General features: G+C 36.7%; 2 protein-coding genes across 6 annotated transcripts in view; one reads left to right on the top strand and one right to left on the bottom strand.

Annotated features, from left to right (window-relative positions):
• Nucleotides 1-944: 944 nt before the first annotated feature.
• NUDCD2 (NudC domain containing 2) lies at nt 945-8,436 on the bottom strand. Of its 2 annotated transcripts, none has more exons than XM_027545751.1 (4): nt 8,257-8,436; nt 5,743-5,791; nt 5,374-5,525; nt 945-2,610 (listed from the first exon to the last, which is right to left on the bottom strand). In XM_027545751.1, exons 1-4 carry the CDS (start codon nt 8,353-8,355, stop codon nt 2,527-2,529), a joined length of 384 nt encoding a protein of 127 aa, XP_027401552.1. In that variant the 5' UTR covers nt 8,356-8,436; the 3' UTR covers nt 945-2,526. The 2 variants fall into 2 exon arrangements, with proteins under 2 accessions (XP_027401552.1, XP_027401551.1); XM_027545750.1 differs by having other exon boundaries at nt 962-2,610; nt 7,947-8,426.
• Nucleotides 8,437-8,558: 122 nt separating this feature from the next.
• The window catches only part of HMMR (hyaluronan mediated motility receptor), a 33,446-nt gene continuing 17,496 nt past the window's right edge, over nt 8,559-24,508 (top strand). The window contains exons 1-9 of one of the 4 annotated variants that reach the window (XM_027545749.1): nt 8,559-8,805; nt 11,959-12,057; nt 12,545-12,624; nt 16,845-16,889; nt 20,635-20,823; nt 21,880-21,966; nt 22,051-22,151; nt 24,118-24,192; nt 24,323-24,501. In XM_027545749.1, the coding sequence (XP_027401550.1) occupies nt 8,760-8,805; nt 11,959-12,057; nt 12,545-12,624; nt 16,845-16,889; nt 20,635-20,823; nt 21,880-21,966; nt 22,051-22,151; nt 24,118-24,192; nt 24,323-24,501 (901 nt within the window). In that variant the 5' untranslated portion in view covers nt 8,559-8,759. Of the gene's footprint in view, nt 8,806-11,958; nt 12,058-12,541; nt 12,625-16,841; nt 16,890-20,634; nt 20,824-21,879; nt 21,967-22,050; nt 22,152-24,117; nt 24,193-24,322; nt 24,502-24,508 lie in introns of all 4 variants that reach the window. The other 3 variants (XM_027545748.1, XM_027545747.1, XM_027545745.1) reach the window with 3 other exon arrangements.

Below are 24,508 nucleotides of genomic sequence, written 5' to 3'. Positions count from 1 at the left end.
TGAGCAGATTGAGAAAGGCATTCGCATGGGAAGATGACCTAGAATGGGGAACCAAATATATTAAGGATAACAAGATCAGGTATCTCACGTTGAAAGTTTTGTATAATGGGAGAGAGTAAAATGAACCCCATGGGGTCAGAAATCAATGTTTAAGTGTGAACTCATGGTTTTCAACATATATGTAGACATAAATGTATAGATGTAAACATATGCATAATACACACACACAAACAGCAACTGCTAACAGATCCTGGTTTCTAAACACCATTCTTCACAGAGAACCAGGACTCTGGAAAAATGTCTGATTCTTGGCCAAGGGTAGGGAAAGCATAAGAAGCCTGGAATATCTTATGCCAGAGAATGAGAAATTGCTCAAATAATAACGGAAACATGTCAAAAGGACATAAAAGCCATCTACAAGAAATTTCCACTGGCCAAATCTAGAAAAATTTTGAGGATAAAAGTAATGGGAATAATAGATTTTTACTCAATAAATAAAGTGGAAATAATGAGTGTGTATTATATAAGACATACATTTAAAGCTTGATGAGAAACAAGGTAATACTTTGAAACTACATCACACAAAATATACTTAAGTCATAAGCATGAAAGAATGGCTTTGTAGTGGAGAAGATGGGCAGACACCACTTCATCAATGATCTAAGTATAGCTGTCCCTCAGCTTCTGCAGGGTATTGGAGCCAGCAATCCCCTCAAACATCAAAATCCACAGATGTTCAATAACATGACATCATGTTTGCATATAACCTACATATAATCTACCCACATCCTCCCTGATACTGTAAATCACCTCTAGAGTTATAATACCTAATAAAATACAATGTAAATACTATGTAAATAGTTATAAACACAACATAAATGCTATGTAACTAGTTTCTTGTTGCAAGGCAAATTCAAGTTTTGCTATTTGGAAGCTTCTGCACTTTTTTTTTTTTTTTTTAAACTATTTTCTATCCTTGGTTGATTGAATCTGAGAGTTTGAAAACCACCAATATGGCAGGCCAACAGTAAACACTATCAGAAAAAGGGTGAACTGTAACCAGTAACTTGTGACAGGATGCAGTAAGAACACAGTATCACTTCTCTTCTGCAACGGTCAGATTCATAACCTGATTCTCATCGTGTAGAAATATCAGACAAAACACACCATAATAGATGTACAAAACTAGCCTGTGATCTTCTAAAGTGTCATGGTTATAAAAGTCAAGGTTAATATGAAGACTTTTTCCAGTCTGAAGCATACTAAAGACCCCTGATATCAAAAAGTGAGAAATGGGGAATTTCATGGCAGACCAGTAGTTAGGATTCATTACTCTCACTGCTGGGAGCCTGGGTTCAATTCCTAGTCAGGGAACTAAGATCCCACAAGTGGTGCAGCACAACCACAGAAATAAAACAAAAGGCAAGGCATGATTCTGACTGGATCCTTTTGCTATAAAGAACATTACTGGGACAATAAGCAAACTTGAATGGAATAAACGTCCAGAATTAGGTGGTCATAATGTGTCAGTGCTAAGTTCCTGATTTTAATGGTTGTATTTGAAGCTATGTAGGAGATGTCCTTTGAAGGAAATACACACTAAAGTACTCAGAGGTGATGGGGCATCATGTTATCAACTTACACAAAAACCTGGAGAATCAGGAAGAAGACAAGTCTGTGTGCTTTACTTGTAACTTCTCTATACATTCAAGACTATTCAAAATATTTAAAATTAGAAAGGACAAAAAGGATGAAAGAAAAAATTTCAAGACAATTCTTACCTATATGCCTGGATCAATGAAGATCAAAAAGATATCACTGAGTTATACTCATTGACTGTGTTTCTTGTCCCTAACAAAGGATTCACCAATAACCAAATTTGCTTCAGTGCTTCCTTTTGCATTAGTCTATTCTTATTGATACGTTTTTAGCTACTTTTCAATTTCTTGACATAAAGGCATCTCTCAAAGAATAATATACTAATTCAGAAATTTTCAGTAACTCTTAAAATTAACTTAGAATATATTCATGAATTATTTTTTCCTTTCTGAAAGTTTTCTTCAGTAATACAATTTCCTTGTGTGAACTGGTACACTTAGACAAAGGGGTACACAATTCCTATTTAGAAAAATTTATTGAACATTATTCCTGCATCACAGTTATTGGAAGAAAAACTTAATATTCCCTGAAGGCACCCTGTCATTTTACATGATCTATACCCTAAAACTTTTTGTATTAAAAATACAGGCTAAATATGAAATTAGTAAAGTGCAGCATATAAAACATCATGCTGAGCAAAAACAAGTCCAAAATAAAAGTTACCACGTATCAATAGAATAGTTTCCACAGTATTTAAGATGTTTCCTATGTAAATCATATTTGAATGCAATTTTTAGAACCATATTTAAATGTATTTTGCAATTTGTTAACTAGGTATCCACATTTTTATTCCACCACATAATCTGTTCCTCTGATTAAGTTGGCAACATCTGCTAGGATCCACAAAACGCAGCAAGAAGGTCACAGTTATTTCTCAAGATTCGAGAAATCTGGTCCACCTTTAGTGTAGTTTCCTGAGATTTCTGCTCCACTGAAGTCAAAACCAGGATTCTAAAAGACATGGAAAAAAAAAAAAATTCAGATAAAATTAAAAGGAAAAATATAAATAAGCCAAAAAGAAAATGGTAAAAAGATATAAACTGGCAACTGACAAAAAAGGAAATATATTAATAAATGGCCAATAAACATGAAAAGATATCCAATTTCACTGTAATCGCCAAAATGGAACCTAAAACTATGAGATTTTTTTCAATTTTCATATTTACAAATATTTAGAAGATTAGTATGCATATTATAATGTTCACAAGTGTATGGGCAAACATATTCTTTACCATCAGTATATAAACAGATTTTAATAATTAGCATTTTTTTGAGAGCTTATTATAGGCCAGGCAGGGTTCTAAGAGGTATATATATATATACACTAAAATATTCAATTCTCGTAACAGTCTTATAGAGGAAGTACTACCTCTGGCTTCAGTTGTTTAAGAGGCATTTTACTTATTCAACAAACATATATTAAGTTGCTACTGTTTAGAAGACACCATGAAAGGCATGCAGAATTTAAGAGTGAACAAAATAGACAAAAGATCCCTGTTCTGGTGTATATTCTAACAAGAGGACAAATAATAAACCCTAAGCTACCTGGTGCATGGGCCAGCACACTTTTTTGTGAAGAGTCAAGTAGTAAATATCAATACTTTAGGCACTGAAGGCCACATAGTCTCAGTCACGGCCAAGACTTAATTCTGCTGCTGCTATATAAAAGACAATACACAAACAAATGAGCATAGCTGTGTTCCGGTAAAACATTTCCTTCAAAAGCAGGCAGTGGGCTAGATTTGACTGCTGGCTATAGTTTGTCAGCCCCATGATGCAGTGTATTAAAAGTCAGTAAGTGTTATAGAAAAGAAAAAAGATGTAGGGTAAAGTAAGGAAAATGAGGAAATTAGAATATTCAAATAGGATCATCAAAATATGCTTCATTGAGAAATTGCTGGAAAACAGTGAAGAAATCAGGTAAACTTTGGGAAAAGAGCACTGCAGTCAAAAGGACAGAGAAGGAATGGTCAGGCATGTTTAATAAAAGGCAGAAATGCCAGCATGGCTAGAGCAGAATGAATGAGAGGGGCAGCAGCAGGACAGGAGATCAGAGACGTCAGGGAGGACCAGATGAGTCTGGGCCTTGTAAAAGACTTTGTCTTTTACTTGAGTGAAAGAGTTCTGAGAAGTAATATTGTCTGATTTACATTTTAAAAGGACTGCTCTAGCTGCTATTTTCACAAGACTGCAGCTTGGCAAGGGTAGAAGTAAAGAGAACAATTAAAAGGTCATTAAGAAACACTTTCCTGGTGGCACAGTGGATAAAAATCTGCCTGACCAATGCAGGGTTCACGAGTTCAATCCCTGGTCCGGGAAGATTCCACATGCCAAGGAGCAGTTGAGCCTGTGTTCTAGAGCCAGGAAGCCGCAACTACTGAGCCCATGGGCTGCAACTACTGAAGCCTACACACTCTAGGGCCTGCAAGTCCCAACTAAGGAGCTCCTGTGCTGCAACAACTGAAACCCGTGCATCCAGAGCCTGTGCTCTGCAGCAAGAGAAGCCACCGCAATGAGAAGCCAGTGCACTGCAACTAGAGAAGAGCCCCTGCTTTCTGAAACTAAAGAAAGCTGGTGTGCAGCAATGAAGACCCAGTTCAAGCCAAAAAGAAAACCGGGTAGGGGGAAGGTCATTAGACTAACCTAAGCAAGACTTTAAAGGTGGTCCAGATGAGAGTGGTGGTAGAATGGTGGTGATGTGCAGTCAAACTCTAAACATACCTAGAAGGCCGTGACAGTAAGGCTCCTGACAAGCAGGGTGTGAGACAAAGAGAAGAGTGGAGGATGATTCCCCAATGTTGTTCCATCAGAACAACCAGTTTCTATCAGATGAGATGAGAAGGCACAATAAATGTGTGAGGGAAATTAGGAAGTTCACTTGGATATGTTGAGTTGGATATGTCTGTTAAACAGCCAAGATGTTAAGTAAACAGCTGGATACGCAGTTCTGACATTCTGTAAAAAGTCTAGGCTAGAGACATACATTTGGGAATCATCATCATTTATGTAGAAATTATCTATCAAAACTTTAACAGTGCTTTGATCCAATAATTCTCCTAGATAGCTATGTTAAAGGAAAATGTGAGTATTTTCAGAGATGAAAGCACAAACTTTGTTTGAAATAGACACAGAGAAATCTAAATCTCATCAAAGAGGAAGAGCTAAGTAAAAATAATACACTTAAACTAGGAAACACTCTAAAGCAATTAAAAGGAATGAATTTTATCCACATGTACTAGTACGGAAAGAGACCTAAGACATATTATTAAATGAAAAAGCTACATGATGATACATACTGTGTGATCCTCCACTTATATTAAAAAAAACAAAACAATAAACTCAATGTATTGAGATGAGAATGAGAGAGAGATACCGAATGGGAGATACTAAAGGGCCTTTCACTTTTTTACACGACGTATGTACTGAGAGAATTTTTATCAGTTTATTCATGAACTACTGATGCAAACTAAATAAATTTAAACTTAGATATCACAGTGGTACAGATAAATTCCTCTGGGGCAGCAGGGGTGGGGTAGTGAGGTTAAATCCCTATATAGAAAGGCCAGTCAGTTTTCTAACCATTAAACTGAAAAAATTTATCTGAAGAATGCTAACAATTTTTTAAAATGACGTTTGAGTTTTGATTTCAAGTAATAATTATTCTATGAGTTTAAGATGTTTAACTACACATATTCTTCAACTGATCTGACTTACTTCTTTCTGAAATCTCTCTAATGTAAGTTTTCTCTGCATTTGGTCTTGCACCCAAGGGTCAGCTGCATAATCAGATTCTAGAAGAGAAGTCCAACAATTTGCTGCATCTCTCTTCGTCTTTGTAAGAACAATACGGACCATTTTTCTATCCTCTAAACAAACAAACAAAAATCACAAAGAAATCAAAGTTCATCATTAATTTATATTTTCAGAAACCTAATTAGGAAATGTTGACATACAATTGTTTTCAATACATTCCTTTACTATAGCTTACAAAGTTGCAAATCTACAGCAGGGGGAAACATACTAATTTCCAAGACAAAATTAACTTTTAAAAAGATTCTAAGAAATGTAATAGATTACCCTTACCCAGAGTCCATGTTCCCTCATCAGCTATTGTAGAGTCAAAGAGTTTGCCCTGAAAAATAAACATATGAGGTACTAAAAGAAATTCCATTAATTTTCATAAAGTTTTCCGGATTTAAGACTTCCCTTATTTCCTATCTAATCTACATATAACTACTTAATTTGTTTAGAGTAGGGAGAACAAATTTTCTACCATTTCAACACATCGATAGGTGGCCAACCCTAAGTTCCTGCCTAGCGAGTAAAAGAGAACCTAGTTTACACGATGGAGTATATACTACAGTAAAGAACACAGAGCACTCTACAAAAAGATCAGGGCTCCTTAATTTTTAGAAGATGAAGAACTACTACTGATTGGTCAAATGTGATGTCAACATCTGAAGTGTGTTAACTTTACCAATAAACTACAAAAAGAACTCTCCTACAGATATTAAGGAAAAATATCTTAATATAAACTTTAAAAAAAACTGGTTCAATCTCTTTGTAAGGCAGTTTAGCATTAAAAGAAAAAAAAAAATGAAAGCACACACATTCGTATATACCTATGATGTCAGATGAGTTGTGACTGATTTTTCAGAAACTCTTGTTTTAAGAAAGAACTAAGTAAAATATAAGTTTAAAAGAGACTGCACCTGCTCAAATCCAATTTGATTTGTTGCTACTTACCAAATTTTAGCTTTCGGAAATGAAATTAACATGTCACATTAAAAAAAGAAAACAGTCTTTTCAGATGTCAATTCAGGGGGTGGGGCGGGGGGGTGTATGAATACTACTTGTATAAATGTACCTAAAATCCTAAAGACAGAGTTATTGCCAAATTCCCTGCTGCTGCTGCTAAGTCCCTTCAGTCGTGTCCAACTCTGTGCGACCCCATAGACGGCAGCCCACCAGGCTCCCCCGACCCTAGGATTCTCCAGGCAAGATTCTGGAGTGGGTTGCCATTTCCTTCTCCAATGCATGAAAGTGATGTCGCTCAGTCGTGTCCAACTCTTCACCACCCCATGGACTGCAGCCCACCAGGCTCCTCCGTCCATGGGATTTTCCAGGCAAGAGTACTGGAGTGGGGTGCCATTGCCTTCTCCGCCAAATTCCCTAGGTTACTGCAATTACTAAAGTAAATTTGAAATGTAATTTGAAATCACCATTCAGTAAATTATAAATAGCACAACTATTCAGAAAGGTCATCAAGAGCCAAGCTGACATAAATCAGTGTCTTTCACATAAATCTTCCTTTTCTGAGACACTCAAAACACTTTCATATTAAGATAATAATAGGAACATGTAGTGCAAGCTTATTACATATTAGTTATTACCTACTCCAAGCTCTTCACTCATAGATACCATGCTACTTTTAAAATGATCCTATGAGAAAGGTACTATAATTATCCCACTTTAGGGATGAAGGCTTAGAAAATGAATAATCTCTTGCCCAAGGTTACAACTGGGAAAATGGCCAAGCCAGGTATACTCTCAAGCAGTCTCCCTTCACCATTACACAACACTGCCATCAAATATCTGGGGCTTCTAAGCTGAAGAAGAAATCTAACTTCAAGTTAACTGAATTAAACTATACATTTTAACAAGGAAGAAATGGGTCCCAGACCCAAAGGATACTGATAAGAATAAAAGGGATATCCATTACTTTCTTCACAACTTCTTGACCACTGGCTTGAACACTCCACAAACTTACAGAATTTTTCCAATTTTAGATGAGAAAATAAATCAACGGACATCACTTCCAAATCCTCAACCCAACATCTTTATTTTCGTTTTTCATTTCCTATAACCTCCTATATATTTATTGATTTAATTATGCCTCCCTGCGTAAAGGAACAGTATCTGGCTCGTTCACCGCGGTCCTCCCAGCACCAAGATCAGTGCCTGGAGGTACAGATGTCAAAAAATATTTGTTTTCCTTCAACGATCTAGTTAGGCAGTTCTCAGTGAAGACCCGCAGAGGAGTTTCATTTGGCTTACAAACAAAGCAAGGTAAACTGGCTAGTTTCATGCCAACTTCAAACAACGAACCGCCCTGAGGTCAGGGGCTCCGACCAGGCCAAAATCAGGGCAATCTTATTCACCCTTCGGCCAGCCAGAGAGGCCTAACGGCCTTCCAGTAATCTTTCCATGGAAACCATGAACTTGAGGACTCCGGAATTTGGGGAGGCCGGGAAGAAAATGAGCACAAGCCCCGACCTAGCCGCTACCTTGAGGATCTCGCGGCCACCCACGGCCAGCGCTACATGCCGGCTCTGCAGGCCGCACTGGATATCCTGGGCGCGAGTGCCTGGCGGCACCTGAACTTCAATGAACACCTCCTCCAAGGTCTGGTACCACTGGCCCCACGGCGTTCCGCACGGAACCACCCCACTGCGCTCCTCAAACGGGGCTGACATACTCCAGTCGCCTCCCGGAAGCGGTGGCACCGAGCAAGCAGAGTTCACGCCCGGAATCCCCGCCTTGAGCCACACCCCGGCTGTCTCCGCTCGGGTCACTGCACATGCGCAGAAATGTAACCTGCGGTCTCCGCTTGAGTGCGCGTTTCCCTTTCAGTTGGCCATTGAGGAGGCCGACAGGACCCAGGTTTAAGGAACTGAAATCCAGAAAAGTTCGCATCTAAGGAACGATGGAAGAGGGGTGGACTCAGAGAAGTTAGAATTCATTACACTGCCACCAATATGACGTCAAAAGCGACGGAAAACTCGCTGGTGTGAACTGCGCTTGCGCAAACGCGGCTAATGCGTAGTTACAATTGAGTAACGCCAGTACTGATTGGACCAGTGAGCGAGAGGAGACAGTAGTAGCCTCCTATTGGATGGTGGCCTAAACGGGTCAAGTAATGTAACGCAGCGAGAGCCGAGGATGCAAGCTTTTTGGTCTTTGGCGTTCCGATTGGCTGACGTCGGTGGGCGGGAGTTAAGTGGGGCGATTTGAATTTGAAGCCAACAGGCCTAAACAACCCGCAGGATAGTAGCCGTAGACCGGTAGAGATCTTCGGTTTTGCGGAGCTGGTCGTCAGCATGTCCTTCCCTAAGGCGCCCCTGAAACGATTCAATGACCCTTCTGGTGCGTACGGGAAAAAGTGCTGGGGAACAGGATATGCTCTCACGCCCCTTGTCCTGCTTGGGTTCCCTTCATCAGAGGCAAATAGGCGATTTTTACGGCTGGGATGGGGCTCGTTAAATCGATCCATTTTCCTGAAACACATGCTAAACATTTAGTACTTGCCAGGCACTATTGAGGTTAAGGATATAACAGTGAGCGAAGCAAAGTCTCTGCTCCATGGAGTTTAATTCAGTTGGAGAATGCAGCCAATATACAATTAGTGCTGTGGAGAAGCTAAAGCCAAGGGAAGGGAATAGGAATTAGGAAGCATTGGTAGCTGTTGATCAAGTCCGGAGTCCTCACTTGTATATATGTGTGCGTATATACACATACATATATTTTACTATTGCTTTTGGTGTGGACTTGTGAATTTCTTTTGAATGTCCCATTCAGGCGTAAAAGAAGAAAGATTGGTAAAGGCAGTTTATAGGTATAAAATTATGGCAGTAGCACTTACTGAAAACACTATAGATGAAGTAAAGGGAGCAATTCTCCCAAATCCGTAATATTCATTATTTTATCCATAAAAGAATGGAAGCTTACATTTGCTCACTGTCATACAACTGAACTGGCAGAACAGGGGCCTGAAACCAGGCCTGCATGAATCCATCCTGTGCTCCTGAGCCCAGTGGATGCTAACTGTATTCAGGGACTGTGCTAAGGTCTTCCTTACTGGGTCTGGTTTATTCTTTCCAACAGCCAGGGGAGGCGTGTACAATTGTTCTCATTTTACAGGTGAGGAAACTAAGGGGGGTTGTAACTACTGAGCAGCCTGCAGGTGACAGAACTTAACATCACAGCTCATGATTTATCCATTATAATGTACACTTTTTAAGTCTCTCATTACATCTTAATTTCTGTCAAATAACATACAAACGGAAATGAGCATCACCCTGCTCACAAAGGAAGGCCAGTGAAGAATTGGATCAACACAAGCTTATTTTTTAACTAAAGACTTAAGGACCATATAATTTGTCAAACATTCAAAGAACTACTCTAAGTTATGTCATTGTGTCCTTTTAGGAGATTTGTTTGCTTTATAATATATTGAACTGGTTTTGACAATTACATAAAACTTTAGGCTCACAGCTTTATTAATAATAAGTGACCATTTATTTGATGCTTAGTGTGTGTATTAGGCACTGCAATGATTTTATGTTACTCCAGTAATTCAAACAACCAAAGTATGAGGTAGATACTATTCTTTTAGCCCTGTTTCATGAATGAAGAACAGTCTCACATAGAAATAACTTTCCAAGGGTCTTAAAGTTAGATTGGAAAAGGAGAGAGTATAATGTTCTTATTCATCATCTTCTCCCTGTGGCTACCAAGTACCTGGCCCATACTGTTATCATACCAGATTTACTATTGCTTTTGGTGTGGACTTGTGAATTTCTTTTGAATGTCCCATTCAGGCGTAAAAGAAAAAAGATTGGTAAAGGCAGTTTATAGGTATAAAATTATCATACCAGATTGACAGACAAATCTGGATTTGAACCCTAATCTAACTGATTACTATACAAAACTCTGTTCCCAATCCTACATCCCCAGGGACTTTCTGTTTTCTCTGCCACACTACCAAACTCTACCTTGAGGTAAATACTGAGGGTAGGGATGTGATTGAGACTGTCCCTAACTTCAAGCAGTTTTGTCTAAGGTGGGAGATGGATAAGTACATTAGTATAGGCCATTACAAAACTGCAGGAAGTTCTGCAATAGGAATAGTACGTGCAAGCTGCTATGGAATGGAGGTTCTAGCTTGATGTGGGCATTTGGAGAAAATGGAAGAGGTGACATCCAGACTGAGATCTAAAGTAATTAAGAGCCAGATCTCAAGTCATCTTTGCATAAGTACATGGAAATACCTTTGATCTGAGACTCTAGTTACATGAGGTTATACAGCATAAATTGCTGGAACATAGAAATACAGTCTAGTGTAGTTTGTACTTTGCATAGCATGGCTTTATAGATTTCCTAATGTACTGATATTAGACACAGATGGATCATCACTAAATTTTTATTCCAAGCTAAATCTTCAGGGCTAGACATTTTTAGTAGCATAATTTCTAAAATCTCAGTGACTCTCTTTGAATAGATTTGATTCCAAATATTTTATTTCTTAATTCAGTTCTTACTAACAGCTGTGTTTCTTGTTCTGACATGTTCATCTCAAGACTGGACATGTCCATCCCAAGACTGTCTTTGTTGTTTTGCTGAGTTGTCTGTGTTCCTTTGACCTAACTGAAATAAATATCACTGGGAAGATAATGATACTGTTCTTCACAGAGAGGCCTACTTTATAATATCAAATGTGCTAATTTTACATTTGAAAATGAAGCATTTGAAAAAAATGTATTAGAGTATAATTGATTTACAATGTTGTGTTAGTTTCAGGTGTGCAGCATAGTGATTCAATTATACATATATTTATAGGTTTTCAGATTCTTTTCCTATATAGATTATTACAGAATATTGAGTAGAGTTTCCTGTGCTATATAATAGGTCTTTGTTGGAGATCTGTTTTATATATAGTATTATGTGTATGTTAATCCCAAGCTTCTAATTTATCCCTCCTCTCCACATTTCCCCTTTGGTACATGTTTGTTTTTGAAATCTGTTTCTGTTTTGTGAATAAGTTACTTTATGTCATTTTTTTAATTAGAAAAGAAATTTATTAATGTATTTTTACATTTATGCTACTCACTTTACTATTACTTTTTTTAATTGAAGTATAGTTGATTTATGATATTGTGTTAGTTTTACGTGTACAGAAAAGTGACTCAATTATATTTTTTCTGACTTATTTTCTATTATAGGTTATTATAAGATAGTGAATATAATTCCCTGTGCTGTACAGTATATCCTTGTTGTTTATCTGTTTTATGTCTAGTGGTTTGTATGTATTAATCCCATACTTATAATTTATCCCTCTACCTCCTACACTTTTGTAACTGTAAGTTTGTTTTTTGTGTTTGTGAATCTGTTTCTGCTTTGCATATGGATTCATTTGTATTAATTTTTAGATTCCACATATAAATGATATATGATTTTTGTAAAACATGTTAACATGTAAGTCACATTAGATGAGATTTTAATGTTTTATTTTTCTTCTAGGATGTGCACCATCCCCAGGTGCTTATGATGTTAAAACTTCAGAAGTATTGAAAGGACCAGTATCCTTTCAGAAGTCACAAAGATTTCAAAAGCAAAAAGGTAATGGATCCCAAAATAGAATAATGGTTATATGATCTTGTAAATTTTGAAGTTAAGGATAACATTATTTAAATTTAAAGATGCTATAACATTTCTAAAAATATGAAGCTACAACTATATTTAAATTTTCTTAATTGATAGATATACAAAAGGGTCGACTTCTGAATAACACTTTTATCATTACACTGTCATATAACCAGAAAAATTAAGTAAGACACTCACATAGACATGTAGTTTTCCTTTTGGTAATTACATTAATCCTCTTGGAGAATATTAGAGGGAATATTAGGAAAATCAAGAAAGTGTTAAAATGTGTAAAGAAATGTGTCATTTGTGCAACTAAGTACTTGAAAATGTACAATCAAGAAAACAATAATTTTATATTGCTTCACTAATAGTTTCTATAAGGAATTTGGGAATTGGTATTTTGTCTGTACTTCAAACACGTAAGCACGAAACATGATCTGTACAATTCATTTTATAGCAGAATCACAACAAAATCTTAACGTTGACAAAGAAACTACCTTGCCTGTTTCAGCAAGAAAAGTCAAGACTTCAGGATTAAAGGTGAGGTGCCCTTATATTCTAGCTGGTTCATCAACTGTATCATAAAAACATTTCTGAAAGGTATTATATTTGACTAGAGTAAGTTCAGTTTATAAATTAAGGTAATCAATAAATCTATAAATGAGTAAAACATTATCATTGGAACTCTAGTAAGTTTTACTTATCAGCCTATGTCATTACTAAATATATTGTGTTTAAATGTACCCTTAGTTCAGAATTACAAAATGGTCTCCACTTCTCAGTCATTCCTATAGATGGATAAGCTATATAATACCTAGTGAGCCCTTAAAAATTATGTAATGCTTTGATTTTTTGAGTTATCATGATTTGACTTTACAAAGTAAGGGGAGGGTAAATATTGATGAAGGAAAAGAAAAAACCATTCTAATGTCCACAAGGGTTTGCCATTCAGAAACTGCCACGGAGTGGGAGGAGATTAAATCCTTAATATCTTTATGTTAGGACTTGTGCAGGAGTGTACTGTTACTGTTTCCGTTAGTTCATAAAGCAAGTTGTACTTTCTTAATGACTTGTACAATTTGGTATTTAAATGTGAAAAAGATTCAGAGTTGGGAAAGAGTTCCCAAGCTCTTTGGTTAGAAAACCAAAGCTATAAGCTAAGCTTATTCTTGTTTATTCACTTGACAATTACCTAAATCTCTTATTCTATTAAAAAAAAAAAAAAAACAAAACTGTGGTTGTCCAGTATGAAAGTGGTAAACCACATGTAGCTACTTAGCACTTGAAAATGAAAAATTAGATTTTTAGCATTATTTGATTTTAATTAAGTCTGAATTTGGCAATAAGGGGTTCATGATCTGAGCCACAGTCAGCTCCCAGTCTTGTTTTTGCTGACTGTATAGAGCTTCTCCATCTTTGGCTGCAAAAAATATAATCAATCTGATTTCGGTGTTGACCATCTGGTGATGTCCATATGTAGAGTCTTCCCTTGTGTTGTTGGAAGAGGGTGTTTGTTACGACCAGTGCATTCTCTTGGCAAAACTCTTAGCCTTTTCCCTGCTTCATTCAGTATATCAAGGCCAAATTTGCCTGTTACTCCAGGTGTTTCTTGACTTCCTACTTTTGCATTCCAGTCCCCTATAATGAAAAGGACATCTTTTTTGGGTGTTAGTTCTAGAAGGTCTTGTAGGTCTTCATAGAACCGTTCAACTTCAGCTTCTTCAGCATTACTGGTTGGGGCATAGACTTGGATTACTGTGATATTGAGTGGTTTGCCTTGGAAACAAACAGAGATCGTTCTGTCGTTTTTTGAGATTGCATCCAAGTACTTCATTTCGGACTCTTTTGTTGACCATGATGGCTACTCCATTTCTTCTAAGGGATTCCTGCCCGCAGTAGTAGATATAATGGTCATCTGAGTTAAATTCACCCATTCCAGTCTATTTTAGTTTGCTGATTCCTGGCTGGTTTTAGAAAAGACAGAGGAACCAGAGATCAAATTGCCAACATCCACTGGCTCATAGAAAAAGCAAGAGAGTTCCAGAAAAACATCTATTTCTGCTTTATTGACTATGCCAAAGCCTTTGATTTTGTGGATCACAATAAACTGTGGAAAATTCTTCAAGAGATGGGAATACCAGACCACCTGACCTGCCTCTTGAGAAATCTATATGCAGGTCAGGAAGCAACAGTTAGAACTGGACATGGAACAACAGACTGGTTCCAAATAGGAAAAGGAGTATGTCAAGGCTGTATATTGTCACCCTGCTTATTTAACTTCTATGCAGAGTACCTCATGAGAAACACTGGGCTGGAAGAAGCACAATCTGGAATCAAGATTTCCGGGAGAAATATCAGTAATCAATCAATCTCAGATATGCAGATAACACCACCCTTATGGCAGAAACTGAAGAGGAACTAAAGAGTCTCTTGATGAAAGTGAAAGAGGAGAGTGAAAAAGTTGGCTTAAAGCTCAACATTCAGAAAACTAAGATCATGACATCTGGTCCCATCACTTCGTTGGAAATAGATGGAGAAACAGTGGAAACAGTCTCAGACTTGATTTTTGGGGGCTCCAAAATCACTGCAGATGGTGATTGCAGCCATGAAATTAAAAGACCCTTACTCCTTGGAAGGATGACCAACCTAGGTAGCATATTGAAAAGCAGAGACATTACTTTGCCAACAAAGGTCTGTCTAGTGAAGGCTATGGTTTTTCCAGTAGTCATGTATGGATGTGAAACTTGGACTGTGAAGAAAGCTGAGTGCCGAAGAATTGATGCTTTTGAACTGTGGTGTTGGAGAAGACTCTTGAGAGTCCCTTGGACTGCAAGGAGATCCAACCAGTCCATTCTAAAGGAGATCAGTCCTGGGTGTTCTTTGGAAGGAATGATGCTAAAGCTGAAACTCCAGTACTTTGGCCGCCTCATGCAAAGAGTTGACTCATTGGAAAAGACTCTGATGCTGGGAGGGATTAGGGCAGGAGGAGAAGAAGATGACAGAGGATGAGATGGCTGGATGGCATCACCGACTCGATAGACATGAGTTTGAGTGAACTCTGGGAGTTGGTGATGGACAGAGAGGCCTGGCGTGCTGCAATTCATGGGGTCACAAAGAGTCGGACACGACTCAGCAACTGAACTGAACTGAATTTTAATTAATGTGTTATTAAAAACTGATATTCAGTTCAGTTGTACTTCCTACGTGTTTTTGGAATAACTTGGATATGTGAATCTACTTTTTCATCTCTATGTTTTGTGAAGTCTAAATATAGTTAGATATTAGAAATATCAACAGAATCAAGTATCAGTTTCTAACTACACAATTAATTAAAATTAAATAATAATAAAATTAGCCACCACTAAACACCCTGCGTGCCACAACTAAGACTTGGCACAGCCAAATAAAGTAAATATTTTTAAAATAAATAAATATAGTTAGATATTTCTATTGAAAATTTAGCACTTGAATTGATATGTACTAGAAGTATAAAATGGGCTTTCCTAGTAGCTCAGTGGTAAAGAATCCACCTGCCAATGCAGGAGATACAGGTTCGATTCCTGGATCGGTAAGATCCCTTGGAGAAGGAAATGCAACCCACTCCAGTATTCTTTCCTGGGAAATCCCATGGACAGAGGAGCCTAGCAGGCTACAGTTCATGGAATCGCAAAAGACTACTTAAGGACACTATTAGCCCCTAAACAATAATATAAGTATAAAATATACAGCAAATTTTGAAGACTTAGTACCAAAAGTATAAAATATCTTGCTAATAATTTTATACTAATGACATGTTGAAATATACTTTTGATATTTTGGGTAAAGTGAAATGTGTTATTAAAACTTTTTCTTTTAAATATGGCTATCAGAAAATTTGAAAACATGTGCATGGCTTACATTATATCTTTATGGACAGCACTGATAGAAGCATCCTTTTTTAGAAATTGATGTAAATTTCTTGACTTGAATTTCTTGGATAAACAGTTCTGAAATTTTAAATTAATTGCAGAATTCCCAAACCAAAACTAAATTACATACAAGTTTGTGTTAAACTCCTACATAATAGGCCTTCAAGGAAGGCCTATTTCATTTTCTTGACCTTCCTAGAAAATGCCATCAGGTGGGAAATTAAACATGTGACAGGCCAACCGCCATGTTAGAAATATATAAAATGCATTTTGTTCAAGATGTTTATGACTTCTTCCATCTGTAGATGGAAAAGATAGATATTCTGTTTTTGGCCATTATCTCACAAAGACTGGTGAATATAAAAAGATATGTAAAAAACACATCTTACTGAGAATAAAGGCAATGAGTAGATTAGAATCAGTTTGTACTATTTCAGTTTTTCTTCATGTCTTTGCATTTGTTTTATTTTTTGTTTTGTGGATCTAGGTTTAAGTTGGTATCTCTTTTTAAAAGTCTTTTTTTTCTTCTGAGACAGTATAATAAAATACTCAGAATGTATTATTTAACACTAGAAAAGAAGACCTGTTATTTTCACTGAACTTGTTAGCAAAAGTCTAATCTATTGGGCTAAAAACATTCAAACCTGAAATATTTTAAGATTTGAAGAAACTTCTCCTTCATTGGCTAGATAAATCACCTACAAAATATTTACTAGATTTAATGAAATGTTTAAAATAGAAATTAATCTTTTAGAACCCTTAATCTTTCCTGACTACTAAAAATCAAAATTGGCTATGATATTTGTGGCACTTAAAGCTGATTGTCACTGTTCTTTGATTTTTAAATAGAAGGAATCTCAGAAGAATGATAAAGATTTGAAGATGTTGGAAAAAGAGGTGAGCAATACGTTTAAGTTACTGAAAAACATAGACAAGGATTCTGTTGCTGTTTGAGGGGTCAGATAATGAAACATATGTACCATCCAGACTGGTACCCACAGGGTAACCAATCGTTGGCTTGGATACCATATTGTAGACCTTGATTGTCAATGTAGTATACAGTTAGCATACTAAGGGAGGGATATAAGATCATCTATGTCATGAAAAACTGATAAGTAAAGCTCAGTATTTTAGTTTGTATGTGGATCAAATGTTTACCTTTCCTCATAGCATACACTATTCCTACATGCTAATCTCTGTGTTAAGATAGTAACTACCTAGAGAATTGCTTGGTAAGCATGAAATCGTAGCAGGTTAGTTGAATTGCAGTGGAGTTGTGCTAACTTAATGCATCTCTGCACTAAAGTATATCCTTTCTCAAGGATAAAATGACCAACTGCGTGTGTACTGTCCGATACGGTAGCCATTCACCACACGTGACTATTTAAATAAGATTAAGAATTCAGTTCCACTAGTCGCACTTCACCTGCTCAATAGGCACTTGTGGAGAGGGGCTACCACACTGAACAGTGCATTTCTACCGTAGAATAAATCTTTTTGAGCAAAACTAACCCTAAAAACCTGCTTACTTTTTTTTTTTTAACATATATGTATATGTGTGTGTATGTATATGGATGAGTACCATTGCTTTACAATGTTGTGTTTCCTCCGTACAACATAGTGAATCAGCTATGTGTATACACTTGTCCCTTCTCTCCTGAGGTTCCCTCCCATCCCACCTCTCTAGGTCATCACAGAGCCCTGAGCTGAACTCTCTGCTGTACAGCAGCTTCACACTAGCTATTTATAAAAAACCTGTTTACTTCTGTAAGCAGGGCCAGGCAGGTCACTGCCAGCTTTGCTTTTCTGGCAGTCTTTTTTCTACATTTCCACTACTGACCAACTCTTTCTGGTAGACATATTAAAATTTTCCATTGATTACAGTTAAATGTTGGCTTAGGCCAGGAATATGTCAAGATAACTTTGAAAATCTCTGCCCTTGTTTCTCTGATCCTTTATTGTATCTATTTTAATAACATTAGCTATCATTTTATTGAGGACACATGCCTGTGATGTAGGGGTAAATACTTAGAGATTTAATAACTAAGTGTCTCTGGAGATAGCTGATAAGGGAGTGGCAGTTCCAGAGTTAGAACTAGTCATTTGTATCAGTTACTTAATCTTTTAGAATAAAAATTTTTTACAAATGCTGCTATATATTATTTAACCCCCCCAAGTATTTGTTGTTTGTTTGGGTAATTTGAATTAAATATCAACATTTAATTTAAAAGCAAAATTTCATGGAAAACAAACTTAGATTTCTGACTACTGTTGCAGAATAAAAAGATCTCACAGGACAATTTCTGTCTTCCCCTCCAGGGGAATCTACTAGGCTTGTGCAAGGTTGCCTTCTTTTTTTTTTTTAATTATATTTTTTAATTGACGTATAATTGACTTAATGTTGTACAAATCTCTGCAGTACAGCAAAGTGACTTAGTTCTACACATTTTACACAAAAACATTCTTTTTTTTTTAACTTTTTTTTAATATTCTTTTCCATTGTGGTTTATCCCAGGAGATCATACAGTTCCCTGTGCTATACAATAGGACATTGTTGCTTATCCATTCTAAAAGTAATAATAGGTTGCATCTACCTGGGTTGCCTTCTTTAGATGTCGCATTTGCTGTCAGTCCTCACCTGGCTCTTTTATATTGTCTACTTGGTCATGTAGGCATTTGAGTTTACAAACCCTTCTTTATACTTCTTTAACTGAAAAAAGTGTGATGTAGATAGTCTTAAATGTTCTTTTTTCTGCTTTATAGTACTATGCTATGGACATTGATTGTAAACCAATAATGTAAGAATAAAGACTCTTACAGTTGGGAATCTTAAATCTCGTTCAGTTCCTAGCATCTAGTTCACAGTCATATATGTAAGTGGTGCTTGATATATTTTTAGTTAAGTATTATTGGCTTAGAATACTGAGATAAGTTTGAATACAAAGCCAGTAAGAGTAGAGAATGCTTTTTTTTTTTTTTTTTTATTCCCCGCCCCTAGAGAATGCTTTTTATGTGACTTAATATAGCTGTGCTTTCCTGATACTTTTATACCGAGCATAAAGTCTATTTTGAAGTGAAGTGAAAGTGACTCTTTGCGACCCCATGGACTTTACAGTCCATGAAATTCTCTAGGCAAGAATACTGGAGTGGGTAGCTTTACCTTTCTCCAGGGGATTTTCCCAACCCAGGGGTCAAACCCAGGTCTCCCACATTTCGGGCAGATTCTTTACTAGCTGAGCCACAGGGGAAGCCCAGGAATACTGGAGTGGGTAGCCTATCCCTTCTCCATCGGATCTTCCTGACCCAGGAATCAAAACTGGGGTCTCCTGCAATTGCAGGCTGATTCTTTCCCAACTGAGCTATCAGGGAAGCCATAAAGTGTATTGTGGTAAATGTTTTATATGCACTAGAAAAGAATGTAAATGCACTTGTTGGTTATAGTGGTCTATATACATCAATTAGTTCAAGTCATTTAATAGTTTTCTTCAAATCTATTATTTGTACTGATATTTTTGTGTGTTTATTAGTTCTGAGAAAGGTATTTTTAGACTTTCAGCTCTGTGGATTAATTTCTTTTTAATTCTGTCAGTTTTGACTTTGTATATTTGTTACAATATTACTGTTGTGCATGAAAATTTAAGATTATATCTTCTCTTAAAATAACCTTTTGACCATAAAATTTCTTTGTTACTAGTAATAATGTTTGCCTTAAGTCTGCTTTGTATAATATTAACTTAGCCATGCCAGCTTTCATTTATCTAATGTTTACATGGTAAACCTTTTCTGTTACCTTTATTGTCAGTCTGTCAGTCCTTAGATCATTTCCTTCAGCCTAAAGAATTTCCTTTAATATTTCTTGTTGTGCAGTTCTACTGTTGACAGATATTCTCAGCTCTTTTTTGCTTTTTCCCTCTGAAAAATGTCTGTATATCACCTTCATATTTAAAGGCTATTTTCATTGGGAATAGAATTTTATATTGGCAGATTTTCCCATACATTTTAAACATTTTATTATCTTCTGGCTTCCACATTTCCTGTTGACAAATAATGTGTTTTTTATTTTCGTTTTGGTTTTTACCCATTAGTTGCATCAGTATGATGGCTTGCTAATGCCTACCACACCCTACCCATAAGCCCTGTTCTGTTTTCCCAGAAATAAAGGTGTTTAGCATTTTAAGCTGTAATTTGAATTCCTATAATTAGAACTAGAGAAAAGAAGAACTTTTATAGGTAGCAATGCCTTAAAAGTAAATAAACAGTATAATTACACCTAGAAGTTTATGGCAGTTTGAATTCTCTGTTCTTAAAATGCTTACAGATTTTCAAGATGTGTCATAAAGTAAATATGATTGCTCAAACATCTAAGACTATTGAAGAACATCATATCACAATCAGAGGTTTTTCTAGAACTTTAATGTTTTGATTATCATTAGTACCTAGTACTGGAGGAGAGCATGGAAACTCCGTGTAGTATTCTTGTTTGGAGAATCCCCATGGACAGAGGAGCCTGGCGGGCTACTGTCCATGGGGTCACAAAGAGTTGTACACAGCTGAGGGACTAAGAACAGCACAGGACAGCATCTAGTAACTGTATTGGCAGTAATACGGGAGTTATTCATTTCATCTCCTTGTTCCTGTCCAGATCCGGATTCTTGTGCAGGAGCGTGGAGCTCAGGACAGGCGGATCCAGGATCTGGAAGCTGAAGTGGAGAAGATGGAAGCAAAGCTAAACGCTGCCGTCAGGGAAAAAACATCTCTCTCTGCAAGTAATGCTTCACTGGAAAAACAGCTTATTGAATTAACCAGGACTAATGAGCTCCTAAAATCTAAGGTATTTGAACCTCATAATCTTTACAATTGAATAAAAAACAATTATTTTTTTTTTTCCTCATAGAGCTGTTTGGGAATTTTAGGCCTAATTTAGTCATTTAACGTCAATAAATGTACATTAAATATTAAGCCACTCCCAATAGGAATTATTATTGCATCTTGTTTATTATGGTGCCTGGCACATAAGAGAATATAAACAATCATTTACTTTTTGTTTTAACATCTGACATTTTCTCACCCTCTTTCAAAGTCACTCCCAATTAGTAAGACCACTAATAACGTTTTAGAATTTACATCTAGAAGTATCTTTAAAGATCTTTCTCTGCAATAAATAATAGCATGATAGCAGGCCTCTGTCTTAAATCTCTTTGGGAATACAGTAGAAAATGAATAAATGTGTGGACTAAATATGCTCAGTAGATAAATTGTGTTTATCAATAAACTAATAGATCTTAAAGGACTTAACATGGTCATCCTCCTTTTTATAGAAGTGGCAGGAAGCTGTAAATCACCGTTCAGCTTAATAAGAATCTATTATTCAGGGCCTATAACATGCTGGGCTCTTTGCTTACAAAGGGAGTAAGGATGCATAAGAATTAAGCACAGGCAAGACAGATTCCTGAGCCTCACTTAGGGAGATTATCATTTATTAGGCCTGTGATGGACCCTGTAGTCTGCATATTTCGAAGTAGATGAAACAATGCAAATGCAGTTTGTTAAGCAAACACACTTGAATTAACCAATTTTTACAGACAAAACTCTGCAAAAATCTTGTTTTAGAGCCACACAGTAGACTTCCCAGCATATACAGATAAATAATCACTGAAGCTGATTTCAAAAGTAGACCAGAAAGTCACATAAAGGAAAAGGAGGGACAAGAATAGAAGTAGTATAAAGCCAGTAATCCTGGTGTGGGTTAAGGATACTTTTCTCTACTAAAGTATGTTGTAAGCAAATAGTAGTCTCTATAATAGATAGAATACTCAATACTTAAGTGATTTTTACACAACTTTAGTAGAAAATATTTCTCAATTTTTTATGTGTTTGCTCTACTCAGTTTTCTGAAGATAATAACCAGAAGAATTTGAGAATTCTAAGCCTTGAGTTGATGAAACTGAGAAACAAAAGAGAAACCAAGATGCGGGTGAGTGATACCTTAGGTAAGTTTTCTGGAGCTGGGGATCTGAACAAGTTCTCATTTCCTAAAACAGGTATTTCTGTTGTGTAGAGCATGATGGCTAAACAAGAAGGCATGGAGGTGAAGCTGCAGCTCACCCAGAAGAACCTCGTGGAGTCTCAGGAGAAAATAGTACAACTTGAGGGGAAACTGTGAGTGACTAAAAGAAAAGAGGTTACGTTGTGTAACCAGTTTTGTACTTGGCTTTCTTGGCTGGTTATTACTCCATACTCATCTCACTGCCTGCCTCTACTTGCCCTATTTCTCTTCCTAAGTAACAGCTGAACCCTAATCATTCCTCAACATTTTATGCTGAAAAGAAATATGAATGTATTATGTTTGTACATCTTCTGTATCAGTGTTGAGGAAAGGCACATAATCTTATGGAGGTTGTAATGAGACTGAAACTGAGAAGCATTGATACAGGAAGCTATGAATAATTTACAATCCTAGACTTCTTTTAATTACTCAACTGTAATTTGCATACAGTAACATGCAGAGATCGTAAGTATTCATTTTAGTGACTTGACAATTGTGTACTCCTATGTAACCACCACCCAAACAAGATAGAGAACACTGTCATTCCCTCAGAAAGTCCCCTCGTGCTCCTTCCTGCTCCCTGTTCCTCCCCACAGTTACCCCCCACCCCTGCACCCACTTTCTGACTTCCATCATTGTAAGTTAATTTGACCTTTTTGGGGATATTTATCATCACATGCATGCACATATGTATATATGTGGCTTCTTTTTTTTTTTTTCCTGGACATGCTGCACATCTTGCAGGCTCTTAGTTCCCTGACCAGGTCTCAAACCCATGCGCTTTGTATTGAAAGTGCAGAGTCAAGATTCATCCATATTGTGTGTATTACATGTTTCTTTCATTTCTGAGTAGTATTCCACTATACGAATATACCTCCATTTGTTCATTACTCTCCTATTGATCAGTACTTGGGTTTCCAATTTTTGACTATTGTCAATAAGACTACTATATTTACCTTTTTGTAGACAAAGGTTTTTGTCTCTCTGAGTAAGTATCTAGGAGTGGAATTTCAAGGTCATAGTATGTACGTATGTTTTCTATGTTGTTTGTTTTGTTGTTTATTTATTTATTTGGCTGTGCCATGTCTTAGTTGCAGCATGCAGGATCTTTAGTTGTGACATGTGGGATCTAACCTGGGCCAGGGATTGAACCTGGGCCTTCTTTATTGGGAGCATGGAGTCTTAGCCACTGGATCACCAGGGAAGTCCCATGTAATGCTTTTTCAAAAGCTCAAAGAGTTTATACAATTTTACACTCCCACTTCACAATGCATGATGGTTCCATTCATTCCATATCCTCACCAATATTTGTCCTGGAGGCAGGCATGGCAACCCACTCCAGTATTCTTATCTGGAGAATCCCATGGACAGAGGAGCCTGGTGGGCTATAGTCCATAGGGTTGCAAAGAGTCAGACACGACTGAATCGACTTGACAGTCATATATGCACTGATATTTGTCAGCCTGTCTGATTTCAGCCTTTCTAGTGGATGTAAAATAGTATATCATCTATGTTTTCAATTTGTTGCTGTTAATGTCAGACATCTTTTTTATGTGCTTATTGACCATTCATATATGTCCTTTCGTAAGACATCTACTAAAGTCCCTTGCCCCTTTGTCAATAAGTAACCGAATAAAAGGCAGCCTGGAAGAAAGGCTTTGAAGCACACAAAATTCTATTTTGTATGTGTGGTGGGTGGGGATTCTAAGAAAGCTACAGGAAAGGTGGTTTCTAATACACTCAGAGTGTTACAGATCTATAACTGTATATAGACTCTCATCATCATAATCCTTTTGTCAGAATATATTTGGAAAGCTTTCTCACTTAAAAAATAAACAATAAACTTGAGCCTCCTACTTGCATAAATTGTCAACGTGAGCGGTCACACAAACTAATGGTTAGGAGTTTAGAACCTAGAGTCAGCCTGCCTGAGAGAACAGTATCTGGCACAGAGTAAGCATCTCTGTAGAGTAAGCTTACTCTGTACCAGAATGAGGCTTACCCTGTACCAGAGATGCTTACTCTGGTACAGAGTAAGTATGATTATTGTGTATATTAATGTATGCATTTTTTTTTTAGTGTTTCAATAGAGAAGGAAAAGATTGATGAAAAATCTGAAACAGAAAAGCTCTTAGAATACATTGAAGAAATAAGGTAATATGAAGAGTAGTTTTTGGACTTTGTTTTATTGAAGTGCGATGAATACATCATTTTCATCTCTTTTCATTTAATGTTGCCTCTGCTTAAATAGATGTGCTCTTCAATATAATTTGTTTTAATGCAGTTGTGCATCAGATCAAGTGGAAAAATACAAGCTAGATATTGCCCAGTTAGAAGAAAATCTGAAAGAGAAGAATCATGAAGTTTTAAGCCTTAAGCAGTCTCTTGAGGAAAATATTACTATATTGTCTAAACAAATAGAAGACATGAAGTCTAAATACCAGGTGCTTGAAGAAGAAAAAGGTATTCT

Source organism: Bos indicus x Bos taurus, chromosome 7, assembly GCF_003369695.1.
Source record: "Bos indicus x Bos taurus breed Angus x Brahman F1 hybrid chromosome 7, Bos_hybrid_MaternalHap_v2.0, whole genome shotgun sequence".
Classification (NCBI taxonomy): domain Eukaryota; kingdom Metazoa; phylum Chordata; class Mammalia; order Artiodactyla; family Bovidae; genus Bos; species Bos indicus x Bos taurus.
The sequence above is the reverse complement of the archived record's forward strand: the minus strand, read 5'-3'. Positions and strand labels throughout refer to the sequence as shown.